General features: G+C 38.3%; 1 protein-coding gene across 1 annotated transcript in view; it reads left to right on the forward strand.

Moving 5' to 3' along the window:
- Window positions 1-21,163, forward strand: part of RAB2A (RAB2A, member RAS oncogene family) — a 68,286-nt gene extending 47,123 nt beyond the window's left edge. Inside the window, exons 6-8 of the mRNA XM_006085307.3 lie at window positions 2,296-2,407; window positions 17,812-17,880; window positions 19,855-21,163. Of these exons, the coding sequence (XP_006085369.1) occupies window positions 2,296-2,407; window positions 17,812-17,880; window positions 19,855-19,950 (277 nt within the window). The 3' untranslated portion in view covers window positions 19,951-21,163. The remainder of the gene's footprint in view (window positions 1-2,295; window positions 2,408-17,811; window positions 17,881-19,854) is intronic.
- The last annotated feature ends 1,495 nt before the right edge of the window (window positions 21,164-22,658 follow it).

Here is a 22,658-nt window from a genome sequence, read left to right on the forward strand (position 1 = left end):
TTTTATGGGGCTAAAATCAAGATGTTAAAAAAACTTTCTTTCTGGAGACTAGGGGGAAATCCATTTGTTGTCTCAGCTTCTAAGGGCTGCCTACATTCCTTGGCTTAGAGCTGCATCATTTCCCTCTCTGCTTCCATCATCACATTGCCTTCTTCCATTTCTGATTTTTAGGAGTGTTTTGTCAGCACTTGTTATACTGAATGAATGCTTAGATGGCATTTAATAAATCATGAAATATTTCTAAAGTGTAACAACTTGTGAAGGTTACAAAAGAGTCACCAGAATCACTCACAGAAGTTGCAATCACAGAAACGACAGTGACTGATATGGCAACTTTATAAGCATAATTGATAGCTTACCCAGCCAGCCAGCTTTGAGGTTATGAAGTTCCTGCTGAATTTTGTAAAGTTGAAACACTGACATTGCTTAACATTAGGTGAATGAGACTTTAACATCTTTGTTTTGTTTGTATTATTCTTAACTTGTACAATGTAGATTTGCATAAAATATACTGCCAATCTTTACTGTGTACTTGGTAAAAATAATATTGTAAAAGACTGCAGAAATGACATGGGAAAATGATCCACGATGTAGTCAATGGGAAAAAATCAAATTACAATGAATAGTGGATACTAGTATATTTTGGTAGGGAAAACCAACATGAGTTATATGGAATTATATTCACCAAGATGTTAATTACTTGGGGAAAGTAAAATTATGGCTATTTTTTTCTTTGTATTTTTCCTTATTTGACAAAAGTTCTTCAGTATAATTGGTTATCAGAAAAGGTAATCATTAAAAAATATTTTCATGATGTAATATAAATATAGCACAGGGGTCTGGATGGAATCACTCTACTAGCTCCTCCTAGAGCAGGGGTCCTCAAACTACGGCCCGCAGGCCACATGCAAATACAAATATTGTATTTGTTCCCGTTTTGTTTTTTTACTTCAAAATAAGATATGTGCAGTGTGCATAGGAATTTGTTCATAGTTTTTTTAAAACTATAGTCCGCCCTCCAACGTCTGAGGGACAGTGAACTGGCCCCTGTTTAAAAAGTTTGAGGACCCCTGTCTAGAGTGTGAGCTTGGATGTTTTACTTAACCCCTTTGTGCCTCAGTTCCCTGATCGTCAAGTGAATTAAATGAAATTTTAAATAACTATGTCAGTGGAGAATTAAAAATGAATGGTTGCATTTATTCAATAGAATATAATACAACAGTAAAAAATTAAGAAACTAGACCTACATACATTATGTATATAAATCTGAAAAAACATAATATTGACCAAAATTAACAAGTTATAGAATGATAGCTACATCTAAATATAAAAAATATATATGTAAAAACAAAAACAAACAAAAAATCCTTCTTTACATGAGTATAAATATAAAAGTACCCCTAGAATTAAAATGCCAAATATAGAGTGCTGGTTACTTTTTGAGGTAAGAGAGAAGATAATAAGATCAGGAACAGACAGACACACGAGAGGCAGTTGAGCTGTGTAACTACTGATTTTATTTCTCAACAGAAAAACTGATATAAGTCCATCAAAATACTGTGTCAAGGCTAAATGGATATTATATTATTCTCTATACTTTTCTATGTGCTTAAAATATTTTGTAATAGTAAAGTTTTAAACTTTTTACAGGACACACTTGAAGTAGACTGACTTTCCCCCTCTGCCTTACTAATACAGTTCCAGTATGATAAAAATGAATACCATGCTTTTGTCCCAGATTTCTAGCTTAGACTTTTGTTTCTCTTTTTCTATTAACAGCTTTACTGGGAATTAGGCCAACATGGATTAATAATCTAGTTAATATATTTTCTTAGTACTTTGGATTTTATTAAGCAATTTCCTTTAGCTTCTGAGAATTGTGTGACTTATTTTTAATCACGTTCATAGAAAGTCAGTCTGGCTGAAGGATGAAGAAACTAGTGTAGTTCTTCTCTCTCAAATTATTACTTGAGTAAAATGGTTCCTTCTTTGGGAATCCACTATACTCAAAGGCAGGGTGTTGGGCTAGATGTTCCCTTTAGATTTCTCTTAGTTTTGGCATTATAGGGCTGTAATTCAGAATCTTCTGTTTGATCGTTAGTTCTTTGAAACTAAGCAGTGTTTCTAAACACTTTGACCCTCATAATACCCAGCATAATTCAGTTGCTTATTATGTATTAAAAATTAATTGAAAGAATGGTCAGTACATCTTTAAAACTTTTGGTACATTTTTTACAGATGCCTCTATTTGTCCTGTGTTCATTAATAACATGGTGCTTTCTTTCCTGTGTTTAGTGATTTAGAATCTAGAAGAGAAGTAAAAAAAGAAGAAGGTGAAGCTTTTGCACGAGAACATGGACTTATCTTCATGGAAACTTCTGCTAAGACTGCTTCCAATGTAGAAGAGGTAAATAAGGGGTCCTTTTAAATGTTTATTATCTTTTTACTTAATACACTTGTTTTATATACTTGAATATTTATTAGTATATTCTTCCATAAGCTTTTTAATCACTGATAGTCTTTGAATATCATAAAGTAGGAAAATTTCTTTCCTTTGAAATGCCTTGTAACATTCATCTTAGATCAGACTCCATTATATTCTGAGCCTTCTCTTAAAGCCACAATGCTTTAACACATCTTTGTATACATTTTCCCTAAAATCTTTTTTATGTTGCATGGGAGGGAGGAAAAGGGACACTAATGAAGTTTGGAAATGTTTCAAGACGCTGAACATTTGTAGCTTAGTTATAGCCACTTTTTTTTTTTTTATTATTGCTTAAATTATTACAAAGAGTATTACATATTTCTCCTTTTTTTCCCCCCGCCCTTGACAATCCCCTGGCCTCCCCTACCCCCCAGTGTCTTATGTCCATTGGTTATGCTTATATGCATGCATACAAGTCCTTTGGTTGATCTCTTACAACCCCCCCCTGCCCCCCCACCCTCCCCGGCCTTCCTGCTGTAGTTTGCCCTGCCCCCCCAGCCATGATCGGAGAATCGGGCGCCTTTGCCACACTGGCCAGTGATAGCGGGAAGTAGGGGTGGAGCCAGCGATGGGAGTCGGGCAGGGGCGGAGCCCGCGATCGCCGGGCAGCTGCAGCTGGAGGGGTCCCCTGCCCGGGCCTAAAGCCTTGGCCAGAGGCGTTAGGCCTGGGCAGGGGCGGTACCAACGATCACAGGGCGGCTGCACCTGGGGGGTCCCCTGCCCGGGCCTAACGCCTCTAGCCGAGGCGTTAGGCCCGGGCGGGGGCGGAGCCCGCGATTGGGGGGTGGCTGCAGCTGGGGGGGGGTCCCCTGCCCGGGCCTAACGCCTCGTTAGGCCCGGGCAGGGGCGGCTGCAGCTGCGGGTCCCTGCTGCCCTGGCCTAAGGCCTCGGCCAGAGGCGTTAGGCCTGGGCAGAGGCGGAGCCCGCGATCCCGGGGCGGCTGCAGCTGGAGGGGTCCCCTGCCCAGGCCTAACGCCTCGGCCAGAGGCATTAGGCCTGGGCAGGGGCGGTGCCAGCGATCATGGGGAGCAGGGGCAGAGTCGCTGATGGTGGGAGCTTGGGGTCCCCTGCCCAGGCCTAATGCCTTGGCCACAGGCGTTAGGCCTGGGAAGGGGTGGAGCAGGAGGTCCCTTGGAGAGCTGTGGGTCCCCTTCCCAAGCCTAATGCCTGGGTGAGAGGCATTAGGGCGGAGTCGTCAATCGCAGGGAGCAGGGGCCAGTTGGCGATGGTGGGGTGCTGGGGGTCCCTTGCCCAGGCCTAATGCCTTGGCCAGAGGTGTTAGGCCTGAGCATGGGCAGAGCCAGCGATCGTGAGCAGGGGCGGCGTGGGCGATCGTAGGGAGCTGGGGGTCCCCTGCCCACCCTGATCCGGGACACCCTTCAGGGCAAACCAGCTGGCTCCCACCCGTGCACCAGGCTTCTATCCTATATAATAAAAGGGTAATGTGCACATGCAATTTTTTTTTCCAAATATATTTTATTGATTTTTTACAGAGAGGAAGGGAGAGGGATAGAGAGTTAGAAACATCGATGAGAGCGAAACTTTGATCAGCTGCCTCCTGCACACCCCCTACTGGGGATGTGTACACAACCAGAGTACATGCCCTTGACGAGAATTGAACCTGGGACCCTTCAGTCCGCAGGTCGACGCTCTATCCACTGAGCCAAACCCGTTAGGGCAGTAATGTGCAAATTGACCCTAACAGCAGAACGACTGGGAATGACTGGTCACTATGACACACACTGACCACCAGGGGGCAGATGCTCAATGCAGGAGCTGCCCCCTGGTAGTCAGTGCACTCCCACAGGGGGAGCTCTGCTCAGCCACAAGCCAGGCTGACGGCATCACAGCGGCGATGGTGGGAGCCTCTCCTGCCTCCTCAGCAGCTCTATGGATGTTCAACTGCAGCTTCGGCCCGCTGGCAAGTGGACATCCCCCAAGGGATGTATCACTGCCAGCTTAGGCACAATCCCCCGGGGAGCAGGCCTAAGCCAGCAGGTGGACATCCCCCGAGGGGTCCCAGACTGCGAGAGGCCACAGGCTGGGCTGAGGGACCCCCGAGTGCACAAATTTTTGTGCACCGGGCCTCTAGTTAATATATAAACAAAAATTCTCAGCTAAATATAAGCAGATAGAATTCCAATAATAAATGAAATAATATATAGGTACATAAAATAGATACATCATGGCCAAATGAAATTTATGTCAGACATGCAAGGCTCGTTCAGTATTCAAAAGCCAGTCCGTATAATCCACCATTTTAATAGGGTAAAGAAGAAAACCACATTATAGCAGTCCATGCTGAAAAAGCATTTGACAAAATTAAACACTCACATAGTTTTAAAATTCTCAAAAATGGGGGCGGGGGGGATGAAAAGGACTTTCTCAGCTTCTTAAAGAGCATCTACAAGAAATCTACAGCTGACATTATATTTAATGGTGAAAGGCTGAATGCTTTAGCCTTAAGATCAGGAACAAGACTAGAATGTCTGCTCTCACCATTCATTTAACATATTGGTGGAAGTCCTAGCCAGTGCAATAAAGCAAGTAAATAAAGGCACACAACTCAGAAAGGAAGAGATAAAACTTATCTGTTTGTGTATGATACGATTGGCTCTATAGGAAATCCCAAGGAATACACACACACACACACACACACACACACACACACACACACACAGAAAAGTGGGTTCAGCAAAGGTACAGACTACAAGACAAATACAGTCAAACCTTGTTTCTCGACCATCTCCCATCTTGAACAGTTCAGTTCTCGACCAAGTTGTTCACAGAAAAAAATGTCTTAGGTTTTCAACATGAAAACCTTTTCATGCTGATATCTCAGCATGACAAAAAACATCTCTCAGGCAATAAACAAAGGAGAGACTGCTTTTGTTGCTTGAGAAATATATGATTAGCACCATTTTAAAACATAAAGAGGCCATCAAGAATACTAATGTTGCTAAGGGTGTGAAAGAAACAGTGATCACAGGCAATTGAAGAGGTAGAAAAACTTGTTGATTTGAATAAACAAAAAGCAGTTAGCCTGGGACATAGCTAAAACTAGATCTTACAGAGATAAGAGTTTCTGAGACAAGTTCTACTTGATAGTTTGTTTATAAAATTATATAACATTAATACCAACCACACACATATATGCACATAGAAACATTTATCATATACAAACACAACTCTTTATTCATATAAAACCTCTGTATTAGCAAAGTAATATGGTACATAAGTGTTATGTTTAAGTATATTTGTTTTCACACTATAAAGTTATCATTTCCAAATTACAAGTTATAATAAGGGAAATCATTCTTTTTATGAAGTGGTTTTTAATCAATTTTATACAACTTTGATGGCTCCAAATGTGCTGTTTATTATCATTTGTCCTTTTTATAACTCACTGAGGAAATATACTCATAAATGTGATAAAGTACACCCTCTTTAGACTATGACCTAAATGTCGATGAAATTAAAAAGCCAATTTTAACCTAATATTCTTGCCTATATGGTATTCCCATAGTAATTGAAGATCAGAACTGATTTTTTACATTTTCAGTTTCCATTCTGACTTTTCAAACATAATATTTGGATGCTATACACATTTGAGTGCATAGCATATGGGGGGAAACCCTTTATTTAGTTGCCTATCACTTACTCAACTAATATTTATGCTGAATGTGCAGAACATTTATATTGTCATCACTTTTTGTATGAGGTTTAGGCTCTTTACCTCTGGTTGAAAAAAATTATTTTGAACTTCATTTTACTAAAGATTTTGCTGATTAGCAAATGAGAATCGACTGTGTGACCAGCAATATTGAGGACACCAAGATATCATGTCTGCTGGTAACTGCCCTGGCTTCCCATCAGGTTCACAGCTCCTCACCTGCTGGCAGTTCATTCCAGAACCACAACTTTGTTTAGTGTCCTGCTCTGTAGGGTTCCAGGGAGATCTGGCCCTGTGGTCTCTCCTGTGACAGACTGAGGAGGTGGTATGAAGATGATGAGCTCCTTCTCCTGTCCCTGGAACCCAGTGATCTGTATTGCACATGCTGTTATCAGCATTTAGAAGAGTGGAACATTTCTTTCAGAAGTGTTTTCAAATGATGGAAACATGTCAAGTAGCTGAAATAATAAGGCTGTTGTATATTTGTACGGCACATTGTCAAAGTTCTTTTACATACGTTATCTCTATTTTCTCTAGAAAATGATCACTTCTACATAGTCAAACCAGTTTAGGAGGAGCTGGATATACCTTCCCCCTTTTTTAAAAAATACAAAACAGGATTTACAACAGTATATTAGTTTTTGAGAACCCATTGTTGTTTTTTTTATTGATTTTTTACAGAGAGGAAGGGAGAGGGATAGAGAGTTAGAAACATCGATCAGCTGCCTCCTGCACGCCCCCCACTGGGGATGTGCCCGCAACCAAGGTACATGCCCTTGACCAGAATCGAACCTGGGACCCTTCAGTCCACAGGCCGACGCTCTATCCACTGAGCCAAACAGGTTAGGGTGAGAACCCATTGTTGAGAAACTTGTTGACTTTTATGTAACCCAGAGATTTCCAAGTGTGATTTAGTCATCCTCCCTCCCCCCCCCCCAAAAAAAATGAAATTAGGGGTGGGGATACACAACATATAAGGGATTAGTGTCTCTTTTATTTTGCTTATTCTCTTCAGGGTAACATACAGATTGCAGTGGAGGATGTAGACACTATTTTGAAGCTCAGAGTATATTGTAAAAAATTTTTTCCCAAATAAGTTGTATTTGAAGCAGTCCTTCTCAAACATTAATATCCATTCAAGTCACCTAGGAATCCTGCTACAATGCAGATTATGATTCAGTAGGTCTGGGATGTGGCCTGAAAGTCTGCTTTTGGATCCAGTTCTCAAGTGATGTTGATGCTGCTGATCATGGATTCACTCTGAGGAGTATGGAAACAGCGGAATCTGGCAGAGTCCTTTCCCATCTCCTCAGAGACATTCCTTCAAAATGTCTCATCATCTTCATCCTCTCTTTTTCTACCGGTTCTTGGCTCTCAGCGTGTAGTTACATAATCACATTCAGCTATCTTAAAAATCTGTCATTTTCAGTTCTGGATATGTTCTCTTCTAGCTTGTAGTAAGACCCATGTCCATTTCCTCATTCTGCTTCACATCTCAGTGACTTTCTCTGCCATGCATGGCCAAGGTCACACTGGAACTCCTAATTGCTTCACCTAACAAATGCTTTTCTGTTCTTACTTTAATCCCTTGGGGCTTTTTTGACTTCTCTTCTATATACTTTTTCCTTAGCTCCAGTACCATTTTCTCCTCTTTGTGCCTTTTAGCCTTCCCAGACCCTTTTCCAGCTTCTTTCGTGTTGAAATGTCACCTAGATCCATGATTTCAGATACCCTTCTTAGGGTGTGTGCTCAGCTCCACATTGACCACTGCTACCTGGACATCTCTGCATGAGTGGCTCTTGGACCTTCCACACGCAGGTCAGTTTACCACATGCAGACTGAACTGATAACCCTTCTCTGGTCTGCAGATCTTCAGTATCCTAGAGCAGTCCCTTTCTCCAACCACTTTAGTCATTTATTCAGTCACCATGTATCATTTTCCTCTTGTGTCTTATTTCTACCTGTTAAATATCTCTCCAAATTGTCCTCTTCCTTCAAATGAGGCGTCCCGCATTCCTCATTTATTTGGCCTTTGAGTTTGACATGCTTGCTCTCCACTGTTGCCTGTGAGATCTTTCTAAAAATGAAAAATTGAATGTCACACCCCAATTTTATTAAATCAGATGTGGTTCCCCACAGCTTCAGAATCAAACTCCTTTGCTTATAATACAAGTCTCTTTTTCTGCCAACTCCCCACAATGTGTTCTCCATATTAAACTAAGAGCCAGCAGCTGGGTAGTGCTCTTGACCCTCCACAGAAAGTGTTCTCTGTACTTGGAATGCCCTTCTTTCCTGCTTGATCCTTCAAAGATATAGTCAAGTCTGATGCCTCCTCTGGGAATGATACATAGCATCACTTCCCTGTTCCCCTACACCACCACACACAAGCACACAGAGTCAGGATTTATATGCTCTTTTCTCTGCATTCATTCATTTATCATCCTGAGCATGAATTTATCTTAGCATTCTATGACAACGTATGTGTGTGGTGTGTGTCTGTGAAAAATTGAGGCAAAAGTCTGGTAATTAAAAATGTCTTAAAACTGTTGAAAAATCAGCACTGGACATTCTTGGCTTAGCTGTTAAAGTGCTAAAGATAGAGCTGAGATGAAAATCCAGCCAGCTAACCCTGAGACAGATTGCAGAAACCTGCCAGGCCATCTAAACTGACATCAGATAGGTGGATTTCTATGTCAGGGGAAAACTCATGACTTGATAAGACTTCAGTAACAAAGAAGACCAATTTCAAGGTCCCTTGCTAAGACTTGTGTCTTGTTCCTGCACTTGAAAATCCACAGACTTAATTTGATTGAGGACACATCCTACTTGCCTTGGTCTGTGTTGTCAGGCCTTTTCACTGGAAATCTGACCTGACTCTGTATCAGGCTTGAGGAGAGTTTAGTTTAATAAATATTTACTACTCTCTTGCACAAATTGGAAGATTTTGCTAACTAGCATCAGCTTCTCTGTCCTTATTTAGCCATCACCCTAGGGAACTTTAAGGATGATCCAAAGCACACTAACTTAAGAAAGTTACATTCATCTTCTCTACTTTTAAACCAGGATAGCTAAACTTTACTGAAGAAAATCATGCTGATGTGTGCAGATCACACACTGATACACGCGCACATTGATCTGTAGTATATATTCATAGGCTCACAGTTTATAGATAGATCACCAACTACCAAGATTTTCCCACCTGTATATGACATAAGCATTAGAATTCCGTGTATAAAATAACCCTTCATTCCATCCTTGAAACCTGGTTTTCTTCCTTTTTTATTCACGGCATACCCTTCCATCTCAGTCACTTAAGCCAAAAGTGGATTCCTCCTTAAACACCTTACCATTCTTACCCTACTTAAGAAGTCCTGCTAATTTCTCCAAAATAGATACTAAGTGACTCCTTACTGGCCTCCCTCTTGCCAGTTTTACCTCCTTATAATTCATCCTTTAACTAGGGCTGGGGAACCTTTATTCAGTCAAGGGCCACTTGGATATTTGTAACATCGTTCATGAGCCATACAAAATATCAACCTAAAAATTAGCCTGCTAGGCCCTAGCCAGTTTGGCTCAGTGGATAGAGCGTCGGCCTGTGGACTAAAGGTTCCCTGTTTCGATTCTGGTCAAGGGCACATGTCCATGTTGGGGGCTTGATCCCCAGTAAGGGGCGTTGTAGGAGGCAGCCAATCGATGATTCTCATCATTGATGTTTCTATCTCTCTCTCCCTCTCCCTCTCTCTCAAATCAATAAAAATGTATTTTTTTTTTAATTAGCCTGCTGTATTTGTTCAAACATTTCATTAACTCCTAATGCCTTTGCAGGGCCAGACCAAATGCTTTCTTGAGCCTTATACGGCCCACAGGTTGGACATTCCCCACCCCTGCTAAACTATCATGATACTGTCTCCCACCTGTTTCGTACCTTTTCAGGGTTTCTTGATGTCTAGTGGGCCACTTCTAGACATGTCTGTCTGACCTCAGCTTCCAACTGAGCTTAAAATCTGCCCCTCTGTCCAAAATGCTCTTTCCTCCCCTCAGTTTTCCTAATAAATGAATAGGAGCTTGCTTATCGCTCAGGCCTTCACTCACAGGACTTTTTCTCTTGACAGTGTTTTCCATCAGCTGTTCATGCCACATTTTCCCTATGGTGGAAGTTTCCACACTGTTTCAGTTTTGAATTACATCTATCCTGTACCATACCCTTGAGGTTAAAGATACTCATAATTTACCTGAGTATGCTCAGTGCTTGGTACTAATCAAGTACTCAGTAAATGCCTGTTTAATGGAAGAAATAAATTACTAAGGAGTTAAACATATTCCTATTTTCTGACAGAAAATAGGAATAGGAAATTCTTAAATACTATAATCTCCCAAACCCTTCTAACCTAAATATTCCAGTTCCTTCCCGCCTTTATTTTCCTGGTAAAATTGGTCAAGATTTGTTTAGGCCACCTCTGGTCATCCTTAATAAATATTTACCGGTGCTGTTAATTTTTGTAAAGGGAAGGAAAGATACAAAGGATGAAAATAATCACAAATATTAAGTACTTCCCAAAATAATCCTAGAAATCCAAAATAATTTTTAACTAGAAGCTTTTTAAAGGATGTGAGAAGTGTGCTTTTTAAATCAAATACAGCAGTGGTCCTCTTTCTTTTAATGGAACACAAGAAACTCAGTATGAAAGAAATAAAAGTAGACTGTGTTTGCTTTGGAATTGGAGGTGGGATGCTGTGGGAAATGAGCGGGGAAGATGAGAAAATGGTCTCCCTTCACTGGGCTCTGCCTACTTCCTACCTCATCCCCAAGGGTGGCCCTTGCAGGATTTCCATGAAATACAATTTGAAAGCTACTATATTGGATGATGTATGTATGAGTCCTCTCCCACTGAAGCTAAACCAAATAAAGTCAAAACATTTTAAAGTAGCAGAATTTGAAGGAGTTTTGTATTTAAACTGCGCAATCTTGAATTCTATCTAATGTCCTTTTCCCAAAACTTTCCTATCTTTAAGTCTGACCTCAATATATTTTATTCTTTAGGGCTCACTGAACACATTATGTGTTGCTAATTTACTTTTTAAGTGTTTAGCTTTTTAAAAAAATATATATTTTTATTGATTTCAGAGAGGAAGCGAGAAGGTGAGAGAAATAGAAACATCAATGATGAGAATCATTGATTGGCTGCCTCCTGTACGCCCCCTACTGGGGATCGAGCCCGCAACCGGGCATGTGCCCTTGACCGGAATCGAACCCGGGACCCTTCAGTCCGCAGGCCAACACTGTATCCACTGAGCCAAACCAGCCAGGGCTTAAGTGTTTAGCTTTATTTAATCAGGAACTACTTTCAACTCACTGAAGAGCGTTGATCACTGTTTCTCTCCTTTAGTCTACAGTGTTTCAGGGAACATTCACATCTAGCACCTGTGCCCTCTTCTCCTGTCGTTCCCCACATGTCACCACACTCAAATATTCATGATGAGAAAAGCTAGTGTGCATCAAGTGCTACATGGCAAGCACTGTTTTCATTGTGTTACATTCATGAATGTGTTACATTCATCCTCCCAACAATTAATATGAAATAGGCACCATTATTATCCTGTTTACAGGAAGGTTAAGCAGTGAGTCCAAAGCAACACACGAGGTTTGAACCTAGAAAGTCTGGTTCTAGAGCCCCACTCTTAACCATTCTGCTAATCTTATAGTAGGTATAAATACCTTCATCCCACAAAAAGATTGTCTTTTATTTTTTTTTAAGTATATTTTTATTGATTTCAGAAAGGAAGGGAGAGGAAGACAGATAGAAACATCAGTGATGAGAGAGAATCATTGATTTGCTGCCTCCTGCATGCCCCCTACTGAGGACTCAGCCCACAACTTGGGCATGTGCCCTTGACTGGAATTGAACCCGGGACCCATCAGTCCACAGGCCCACGCTCTATCCACTGAGCCAAACCAGCTAGGGCACAACCAGATTTTCTTGAAAGCAAATGAAAGAAAATTAATTTCCTTATTATTATACATACTTTGACTTTTTCTTCAGAAATAATAAACACCTATATAAATCATTTAGAATAGTGACTGGCCTATAGTAAGCACTTAGTAAATACTGGTTGTTATTAGCTTTGGCAAATGGACACCTGTAACATCCGTAGCATTGTGAGCAATTGAGAAGAAAAGTAAACAGCAGTTTAGTTATCTTGTGTTTTCTTCTAGGACAGTGGTTCTCAACCTTGGCTGCACATTAGAATCACTAGGGAATCTTTTTAAAATCCTCATTTCCGGCCCTAACCGATTTGGCTCAGTGGATAGAGTGTTGGCCTGCGGACTGAAGGGTCCCAGGTTCAATTCCAGTCAAGGGCATGTACTTTGGTTGCGGGCACATCCCCAGTAGGGGGTGTGCAGGAGGCAGCTGATCTATGTTTCTCTCTCATCAATGTTTCTAACTCTCTATCCCTCTCCCTTGCTCTCTGTAAAAAATCAATAAAATATATTTTAAAAAATAAATAAAATAAAATAAAATCCTGATTTCCGGGCCTCATCCTCCGGAAATTCTGTTTCTTTGTTACTAATGTTGTGGCCCCATCTCATAACAAAGAAAGAATTTCTGGAGGATGAAGCCCAGAAATCAGGATTTTAAAAAGATTCCCAGGTGATTCTAATATGCAGCCAAGGCTGAGAACCACTGTTCTAGGAGAAAACTAAAGAGTCGCTTATTTTACAGGGTACTTTGTCTCTAGCATTTGTTCAAGATGTTTAAATAAAACAGATACTTTGATTTATTTTGAATTCTTACCTAATAAGCACTGTAATTTTTATCTTTCCACCAGGTGGCAGCATGTTACATAAGGAAATAATTTAAGTGTTAATCTGTTGTAGAGAATTTATTTTCAGTATTTTGCCTTTAAAACTGTTAAACCATAATAAAAATATATTTTTCCCTTTATTCTCTCTCGTCAGCTGTGAAGGCCCTCTTAGCACATTGTGCACGGCCTGCAGCCAAACCTGCCTCAGTCCTGCCCTGCACATGTTCTCCCTATGCCACTCAGCACAGAACGTTTCTTTTTCCCGCATCTTCAACAGATTTAAGCCTTGTGCTTAGATTCTCCCAACTAAATTATTTCAGCAACCATAGGAACTACATCCTCTTCCTGTATCTTCCATAGTGCCTAGAGAAGTGTTGACCTGTGGTAACAATATAATAGATGCCCTTGGGTAAATGACAAATGTTAAAGGTAGGGTGTTAGTGTGTTTGCTGAATAGGTATTTGAATCATAATGCATTTATAGTTTTGCCGTACATTTACTTTGATTTGTGCTATAAAAGTCCCTGAAAATTTACTTAACACATTGAGCACCAGTAGTTTTATTGCTAGCTTTACCCAGTGGCCAGATAAGTTTCTATTGAACAAGTACAAAAAATGTTTTACAAAGTATCATACTTTAAAAAGATATTAGCTTGTAAAAACATGTAATAAATAACTTCAAAATACAAATGGGTATTTAATTTTAAGGCGTGCCTTTAACATTTATGTAAAACACTGTATAATATGAAAACATGAGAATGCTCGTGATCCGCCCGCGATGTGTTAAGTTTAGATATTCTCAGGACCATTCAGATAATACTGCCAAGGGTTGAAAGATTAGTGTATGAGGTGGAAGGCAATTAATGGCTAATGAAGGTAAAGGACTGAACATGGCAATTAATCAAAGTAGGGCAAAGGGGGAGCGCTAATGGTAAAATGAAGAGAGTCAGGCTCCTGATACTGAAATGGAGCACTGCATGGGAGAGCAAGAGGCTCACCAAATTAAGTTGTCTGCAAGGAAATCTGTTTATACTTCATAATCATGGATCTGCCTAGATGTTGTTTGTTTCACAGGGTTGATAATGCAATCCTTTGACACGAGTTTCTCAGCAAATACTTTTTCCTATTCCGCGTAACCTGTTACTATTTGGATTAACTATATGTGAAATGTGAAGTATATATGAACATAATGTTCTTACTTATGTGTCACAAAACCTGTAATGATCTTTAAGATGTCATGTTTCAGAAGTATTGTGTTAACTAATGTTAAAATTTTTCTGTAGGTATGCCATCAGCTTGCTCATTTTTCTGATATTAAGGAAATAAGTGTTCCACATAGATTTTTAATCTCACCCTTGTAAACATCAAACTTGTAAGAATAATGATAAAAGTTCTTAAAAACGTATTTTTCTATTTCTTATGTTAAACGGGAAATACTGAGCCTCCCTCTCCTGGATGACTAGGACCATCGTCATTAACACTTGTACTCTGCCGTCAGGAGCTATCTGCACAAGTCTGTTGCTGCCACAGCTGCTGTGGAGTGCAAGTCCCCCCGTACCCCTTCCCCTAATGCTACACATGCTCATCCCCGCTTACCAGGTGCACAGACACACCCCTCACGCCTGCTCTCTTTATTTCTTCTCCCCCTGCCTCAGAATTTGCTTCTATAGCCTAGAAAATGGAAAAGGTAAAACTGATTAAAATTCTAAAATTGAAAGGAATTTTAAGTTAAGGCTGTCTTGTTAAAGCATGAGCTTTTAAAGTAAAGCCTTTGTATTATCTATTTAACTTGTTGCTAATTTCCTCATTTTTTTTTCTGTGTTCTAAAGATATTTCAGAATGTTACATTTCTACCTTGAAAAATATATATGGGGCTTGATTTTTAGTGACCAGAGTGAAATGAGAAATTAAAGAAAATGTTGGCCAATTATTGCAATAATTATGTATCTCTTGTCTTTCCAAGTTCTTGAGATGCTTTGCAGCTTTAGTGGACAGATATTGTCTGTGACACCCAAGACTCTTACCTTAAAAGTTTCATTTGAGCTCTAATAAGCCTTAATGTTCATTGTATTTAGGAACTGGGTAATTTTCGTTTATAGCCACACATTTTTAAAGCAGGTACACTAATATCTACATTTGTCACATTGGGTTTTAAACTCTGAGGACTCATTAAAATTGATCAGTAATTAATCACTTAATAATATTAAATATTTTTCACTGTGATATAGATAAACAATCCACTTATCTAGTATCTGCTCTATAATAAGTACTATTTAGCAATAGAATTAGTGATTAGGAAATTTTATGTAGTGTAGCTTTCTTAAGATAGGTTTTATTTATTTAATTTTATGTAGTGTAGCTTTAAGATAGGTTTTATTTATTTTTTTCTTAAGGCAGTTTTTAAAGTGATTCATCAACTCCTTAGCAAAAAGTCAATTTGTTAAATTGCACATTTAATATTGACTTTTATAACGTAAGTGTTTATATAAAGTTATAACTCACTTATAGGACCTTGTAGCTCTGTGTAACGTTCTAGTGAAATGTACACATATGGGTGCCCCTACAAGGAATTCCAGCCCTGTGAATTTATGAATCTGTTGACTTCAGTATTTAGTCAGCCTGGTTTCTGAAGCCATCACCATAATTGCCATGTTATTGGAAATAAAGTTAAATTTTTCCTGATTTATCAGGATAACTTCAATTTTGAGGAATATAAATCAATTCATAGCTGGCTGAAAGCCCGTTTCTCCTTCCCTTTAACTCCAGCACACACATGAAAGGTGCACTCACTTCCCAAGTGCCTTATGAATCTGCAGTGATTAATTCTTCTCATTATTTTGCTGCAAATTCTCATGACCCTCTCTGATGATTCGATCAGCCACTTAGAGTTTATGCATATTCATATCTCTCTGCTCCTGCCGCAGTCGTTCATGTCTCCTTCCCTGACTGGTGTGTTCTTGGTGCAGTAATTGAGCTGCAGTAGATTGATTACTCTGGGGAGCTGTAAGGCCTTTAAAGGTGAAAACATATCAGTCCTGTTAATTAGGAAACAAAAGCTCTGGTGGCAAGTTCAGCAGTCAGATATTTCCAGTGTGGAAAAGACGAAAGGTGTGATTTGTTCCTCTCCATGAATGCTGTTTACTTTTCAAAATTTGAATTAAGTCTGTCTCAGTGGTAGTAAAAGAAAAGATATCTTTATGAATTTTTATAGAATGCTAAAGAGGACCTGTTGTCTTAATACTGTTTTTTGTGACCTCTCAAATCTTATAATTTAGAAACACCTTCCATAGCATTGGCAATGCTTGCATATAGTGTTTCAATATTTTGCATAACTATAGAATGTTTGTGGATTAATGTTGGTATTTAGTAGTGTGCTGTATGAAAAAAGGGTGAAACTTGATTCAACATGGCATGAGCTGCCTTTTCATCTCTGTATGATAAGCATACTTTGATTTTTCTGTCTCTAACTGAATACTAAGTAATACATTGTCCTGGCCAAAAGGATGTTGTGTGGAACAGTAACCTCCAGAAGTAAGCTAGTTTCAACATGAACGTAATGTAGTTTATATAGTTGACATGTTTTTCTCCTGTGTGCTGTTAAAGGGTACCGTTCAATGGGTTTTAGCATATTCACAAAGTTGTGCAACCATTACCACTAATTTCAGAAGTTTCATCACCCTAACCTGAACCCCATATTCGTTAGCAGTTGTTCTCCATTTCCCCCTTCTCTTAACCCCTAACAACCAATAATCTACTTTCTCTCTCTCTAGATTGATCTCTTTGAACATTTCATATATATGGAATCAAATTAAATGTGTTCTTTTATGTCTGGCTTCTTTTACTTGGCATAATGTTTTTAAGTTTCATCCATATTTAGCATGAAGCAGTACTTCATTTTTTATGGCTGAGTACAATTCCATTATATGGCTATACCACATTTTGGGCTTCATTCGTCAGTTGATGAACATTTGTGTTGTTTTCACCTTTTGGCTATTGCTGCTAATAATACTAATGAATGTTCATATACATTTTTGCTCTGTTCTTTTTTTAAAATATATTTTTATTGATTTCAGAGAGGAAGGGAGAGAGAGATAGAAACATCAGTGATAAGAGAATCATTGATTGGCTGCCTCCTGCATGCCCCCTAATTGGGAATGGAGCCCACAACCCGGGCATGTGCCTTGACCAGGAATCGAACCGTGACCTCCTGGTTCATAGATCAACACTCAACCACTGAGCCACGCCAGCTGGGCTCTTGATCTGTTGTTGATCTTAGGGAGAAAGCTTTCAGCCTTCTCCACTGGATACAGTGTTAGTTACCGGTTTTTCTTAGATGCTTTTTATCAGGTTAAGGAATTTTCCTCCTAGTCCTACTTTGTTGAGTGTTTTGTTTTGTTTTGTTTTGTTTTAAATATATTTTATTGATTTTTTACAGAGAGAAAGGGAGAGAGATAGAGAGTTAGAAACATCGATGAGAGAGAAACATCGATCAGCTGCCTCCTGCACATCTCCTAATGGGGATGTGCCCGCAACCCAGGTACATGCCCTTGACCGGAATCGAACCTGGGACCTTTCAGTCCGCAGGCCGACGCTCTATCCACTGAGCCAAACCGGTTTCGGCTTGTTGAGTGTTTTTACCATGAAAGATTATTGGATTTTGTCAAATGCTTCTTCTGCATCTATTGACATTAGTATGTGATTTTTGTCCTTTATTCTATTACTATAATGTATGACTAATTGGTTGATTTTCTTATGTTGAACTTTATGACATTCTGTATAGCTTTTATATAATAACCTTTTTCTATGTGGTTTTAAATAATTTGAACCAATTTTTCTACCTTATATTTCAGGCATTTATTAATACAGCAAAAGAGATTTATGAAAAAATCCAAGAAGGAGTCTTTGACATTAATAATGAGGTATATACATATTAAAATTATTGGCTAATATTAATTTATTTGTATGTGTGGTTGTTTTTTTCAAGTACAGTTTACATTTACTGTTTGTATTAGTTTCGGGTGTATAGCATAGTGGTTAGATAATCATATACTTTAATTAATTTAAAACTGAATTTTAATTACTTGGATTCATGATTTTATATTTTTTAATTCCTAAAATGGATATGTGGTTTCATTTAATACTGTAGTTTATAATCATATAACTGAAAATTGTTGGATATTGTAAAATAGTTAAATGTTTGTGTTCTAGTAGAGCATCACTCTATCTGCGCAAATGGATTAAAGTCAGTGACCCTATCCATTTGTTGTAAGCAATGCAAAATAATATAAATCCTCCAAAGAGAGAAGAAAATCCACTTTCATCCACATGTCCATATGGTGTCATCTGCTTTGGGGATAATTTTCTAGTTGTGTAAATGCATGTACTATGTCACTAATGCAAGATGATGCTCTCCCTATTTGATATGGAAGTGGGAAATACCTAACTTGGAAATTATTTTTAGTATAGCATAGCATATTTTCAGGAAACTAAATTAATATATGTAATTGGCCATTGGCACTGGTTTGTTTTCCTTGGGGGTTTTGTGTTTGTTTTTTATTCAACGTGATTAGGATAAAATGTAAAGCTATGAAGCATATAATTCAGAGTGTTTACCAAAGGTCTTCATTTTGACCTAAATCCCCACTTTATGGCTCTAGCATTTTATTTACTGTTACATAAACATATTTGCCATTCTATATGAAGACTTTTTGCTTCCAAGAAAGAAACTCTTATTCCTCACCCAGGTACAGATAGGAAAGCGCTATACTAGAAAGCCATTGCATATGTGTCTCTTGGCCTATACATAAATGAGGCTCTTTATTATTTGCCTCAGTATTCTTTGCTGAAACCACAGTTTGCCTAAATTTTCTAAAAAGTACTTGCTTTTCTCATTTGTTTTAATTTGGAGTATTATGGTTCCTAAATCCTATCTTCTAGGTTTATATGGCAATAGATCTTGTGTTAATTTAAAGGCGACACCATTCAGAGACTAATGCCATATAAATTGAACAGTAATTGAGCCTCTCTGTAAAAGTGCACGTTCATTGTTTCTGTCTGGTTTCATATAGTAGCTGACTGCTGCACTGTGCCTGGTGCAGCTTTGATTGTAATGTGCTGTCAGGAGCCAACAGGCCATGCGATTTATTTGGCCAAATGCCAAATCTGACTCCTTGATTCCTCAAGAAGTTGCTACCAGCCCAGAGGGGGCAAAACCAATGAGCCATAGGGCATGCTTTTTATTAAAGAGGAGTCAAAAGAGCGAAAAGAAACCACATCAGCTGCTGTCAATACTGAGCTAGTGCCAGAAACCCCAAGGCTACTACTGTTGCAGAACAACTGCCAAGCACTATAAATCTGAGATTTACTGTGACGTAAAGTTTCCTTAAGAGCTTAATTTCTGAAGCTACTGTATTACTTTTCTCAAAGTGTTGTATTTTTAGGTAAAATCCACTTGAGGGAGTGAGGGTTAAGACATAAGTGTGAGTTTGATGAATGAAAGAACTGCTCTGTGTGTGGGTTCTTGGCAAGCTGCCATGTCTTTGGGGATCATAGAAATTATTGATGACACAGAACACTCTTATGCCCTTAGCCTGTACAGCTGATTCAACATGGAAGAGAAATGCTGTCTAGAGAGAAGATTTGACATTGTATTAGAGCAGCATAGGCTTTACATAGTTTTATCTTTTAAAGATGACTTACAATAATTGTTTTCAGAAATATTTCCACAATATTGTTCCTAAAAGTAAGAAACAGCCCCTGAGAGAGATGGTTTTAATTGTTGTAAAAATCTCCTTAATATTTTTCTGAGTTGTTTGGTAAAATTGTATCATTAAGAAAGCAATGGATTTTTATTGGATCCAGTTACATGTATTATTCTTTGTCTTTTATTTCAGGCAAATGGCATTAAAATTGGCCCTCAGCATGCTGCTACCAACGCCACGCTTGCAGGCAATCAGGGAGGACAGCAGGCTGGAGGAGGCTGCTGTTGAGTCTGTTTTTACCGTCGCGCTGCCCAAATGGGGCTACTCACTGCTCCTTTCACCCTCTCCTACTCAGCTGAGACATGAAACTATTTGAAATGGCTTTATGTCACAGAAGACTTTACTCTTTCAAATTCTTGTATAACTTTGAATAAATGGTTAATGTTCACTTAAAAAGACAGATTTTGGAGATTGTATTCATATCTATTTGCATTTGATTTCTAGGTCAATTGATGTGATTATTTTTGTTAAATGTTGTCTTGTGCCCTTACCTACGAACTGAATTGTATTAAACACTACAAAGTCATCTTGAGTATTTTAAATCAGTTTGTGTAGTTAGGTTTCCCAACACCTGTGGTTACCTAATGCTTAATATTAATAGAACTGTCCTCAAAAAGTTTGTCAACTTTCAAGGCTATAAGGAAAAACAGAAGGATTCTTTTAATTCTATATTTATCAGTTACTTTCTGTATATATAGTTTAATAACCTGCTTGGGTGTAATTTGCCAAGCTTGAATTCATTAATGCATTTGCATAAATTCTAAACTGTTTAGAGCTTAAAGCATTGTTAGGAATTGCTTGGACACTGAATTTTAAACTTTTTGACATTGTTAGCAAGCATGTTCATCTTCTCTTGTCATTAGTCCAAGAAAAATATGCTTAATGTACATTATAAAGGCTATGTATGTGTTAACCTGTTTTAATGCCAAAAGTTTGCTGTTTGTCCACAATTTCTTTAAGACCTCCTCAGAAAAGGATTTGTTTGCCTTAATGAATGCTGTTGGGTAAAAACACAGTATAATGAGTGAAATGGGCAGAAGCAAGAACTTCATACACCTAAGCGACTCCAAGAAGAATGAATGTCCACATTTAGGTGGCACATTATGAGGACTTCAATTTTTCCTTAAACACAATAACTTTTCTTTTATTCACATGATTTCTAAGTATATTTTCCATGCAGGATAGTTTTTCAACCTTGATGTACAGTGACTGTGTAAAATTTTTCTTTCAGTGGTAACCTATAATCTTTTAAATATGGTAATTCTTGTCTGTTTTGAAGGGGATATGACAATAAATCTACCAGATGGAAGATCCCTGTTAAAAAGTAGAAAAGCTTTAGTAACTTACTCAGCGTGATGGTTTTATCCTTTTTTTTTCCTTTTCTTCCCTAGTCCATAATGAAATTGTTATAGCAGTGCAAAATAAAATCCTATGTATAAAAGTGTTCTTTTTTTTTATTATGACCACATCAGTTTTTAAAAATCTATTTTTTTAGTCCATCCATAGCTTTTACATGTATCTAAGCATATTTTTTAAAGGGTCAGAATGTTTAATGCCCTTTTTAAAAAATGTGCTAAAATGTTAAAAAAAAAACAACTCTTCACAATATTGAAATTCTTTTGGTTATTGATGATGTAAGCAATATTTTCTTCTCAGCCAGCACAAAAGCACATTTAAACTACAAGAAATACTTAAAAACAAGTTCTAAATATGAAACTTAACCTTCAGTTCACTCATGATTTCACCTTTTTTTCTAGGTCTTCCCTGAATGTTCAGCAATGCCCTGTTAAAACTATAGTATTACTCTTGGGGGATGTCACTTATCTTAGTTTTGTTTTAACCAGCTCCTGGAGGACAGGGCTAAGGGGAGAGGACATGGAGTTTCTTGAGTATTTTTATTGCAAACTATTTTTCCCTAAAAGTGGTCATACCCAGAATCATTGATTGTACCATTCAGTCTCTCTAGTGATGAGGGGAAAAGTTGAGGCAACTAGGAATTGTTCCACTCCACACCAAGAAGAGGATCATTCTTTGGATATTATTTTTAAAATTGCTGTGAGGTTTTCCAGAAGTTTAATGTGTTTCTTTTCCATGCTGTCTAGACTAATTCTTTTATAAATCAAGTATAAGAGAGCAACTAATGGTTAAGTAAATAAAAGCAGCACATGTACTTTAATACCCTAAGAAAAGATACAGCCCTCAAATACAGCTCCTACCACAGCAACCTTAACCTGCCTCAGGCCTGGGCTGCAGGGGTGAGTAGTGAGTGGACTTCTCTAGTTCATTACCACTTTCTCTGTATCTCACCTACTTAGTCAATTGATAAAGTAATGTTACTGTCTGCTTTCTACTCTTTGCTCGTTTTATCATCCCTATCATAAGTAATGTAATAGTGGCACCTGTAACTGAATCTTTAATACTGTAATTGAGTCTTTAATCTTTGATTAGTTTTTATAGCATCCTGTTTTAAGAGCTAGAAAATCAGTCACTAAAAAGATAAATACAACTTTTAAAGTCTCAACATGTAACATTCCAAAATTGCAATCTTCATAAAGGTAGTGTTACTATTTCTCTTCTGAATTTAAGACAACTGAATGGAGAACAATTTTTGGAAGAGTAGCATATAATTAGGCATATGATTCGACAATACAAGGTGGAGCAAATGTAGGTTTACAGTTGTGAGTACGGGAAACAGATTATTCCTGTATTGTTATTTTCTATACAACTGTAAACCTACTTTTGCCACACTTTGTGTATGGGAACTAAAGTGAATCTTCATACAGTTTTTGTGTGTGTGTATGTGTGTTTTAATTTTAATATACCCTATTAACTGGAAAATTGTCTCTTTATCTCCTAATAGTCAATAGGGTAGGAGTGTAAATGATACCAAAATATGTCTGTTTACTCAAAAAATAATTTATATCTGGCTTTGGAAC

This window comes from Myotis lucifugus, unplaced genomic scaffold (genome assembly GCF_000147115.1).
Source record: "Myotis lucifugus unplaced genomic scaffold, Myoluc2.0 scaffold_17, whole genome shotgun sequence".
NCBI lineage: Eukaryota > Metazoa > Chordata > Mammalia > Chiroptera > Vespertilionidae > Myotis > Myotis lucifugus.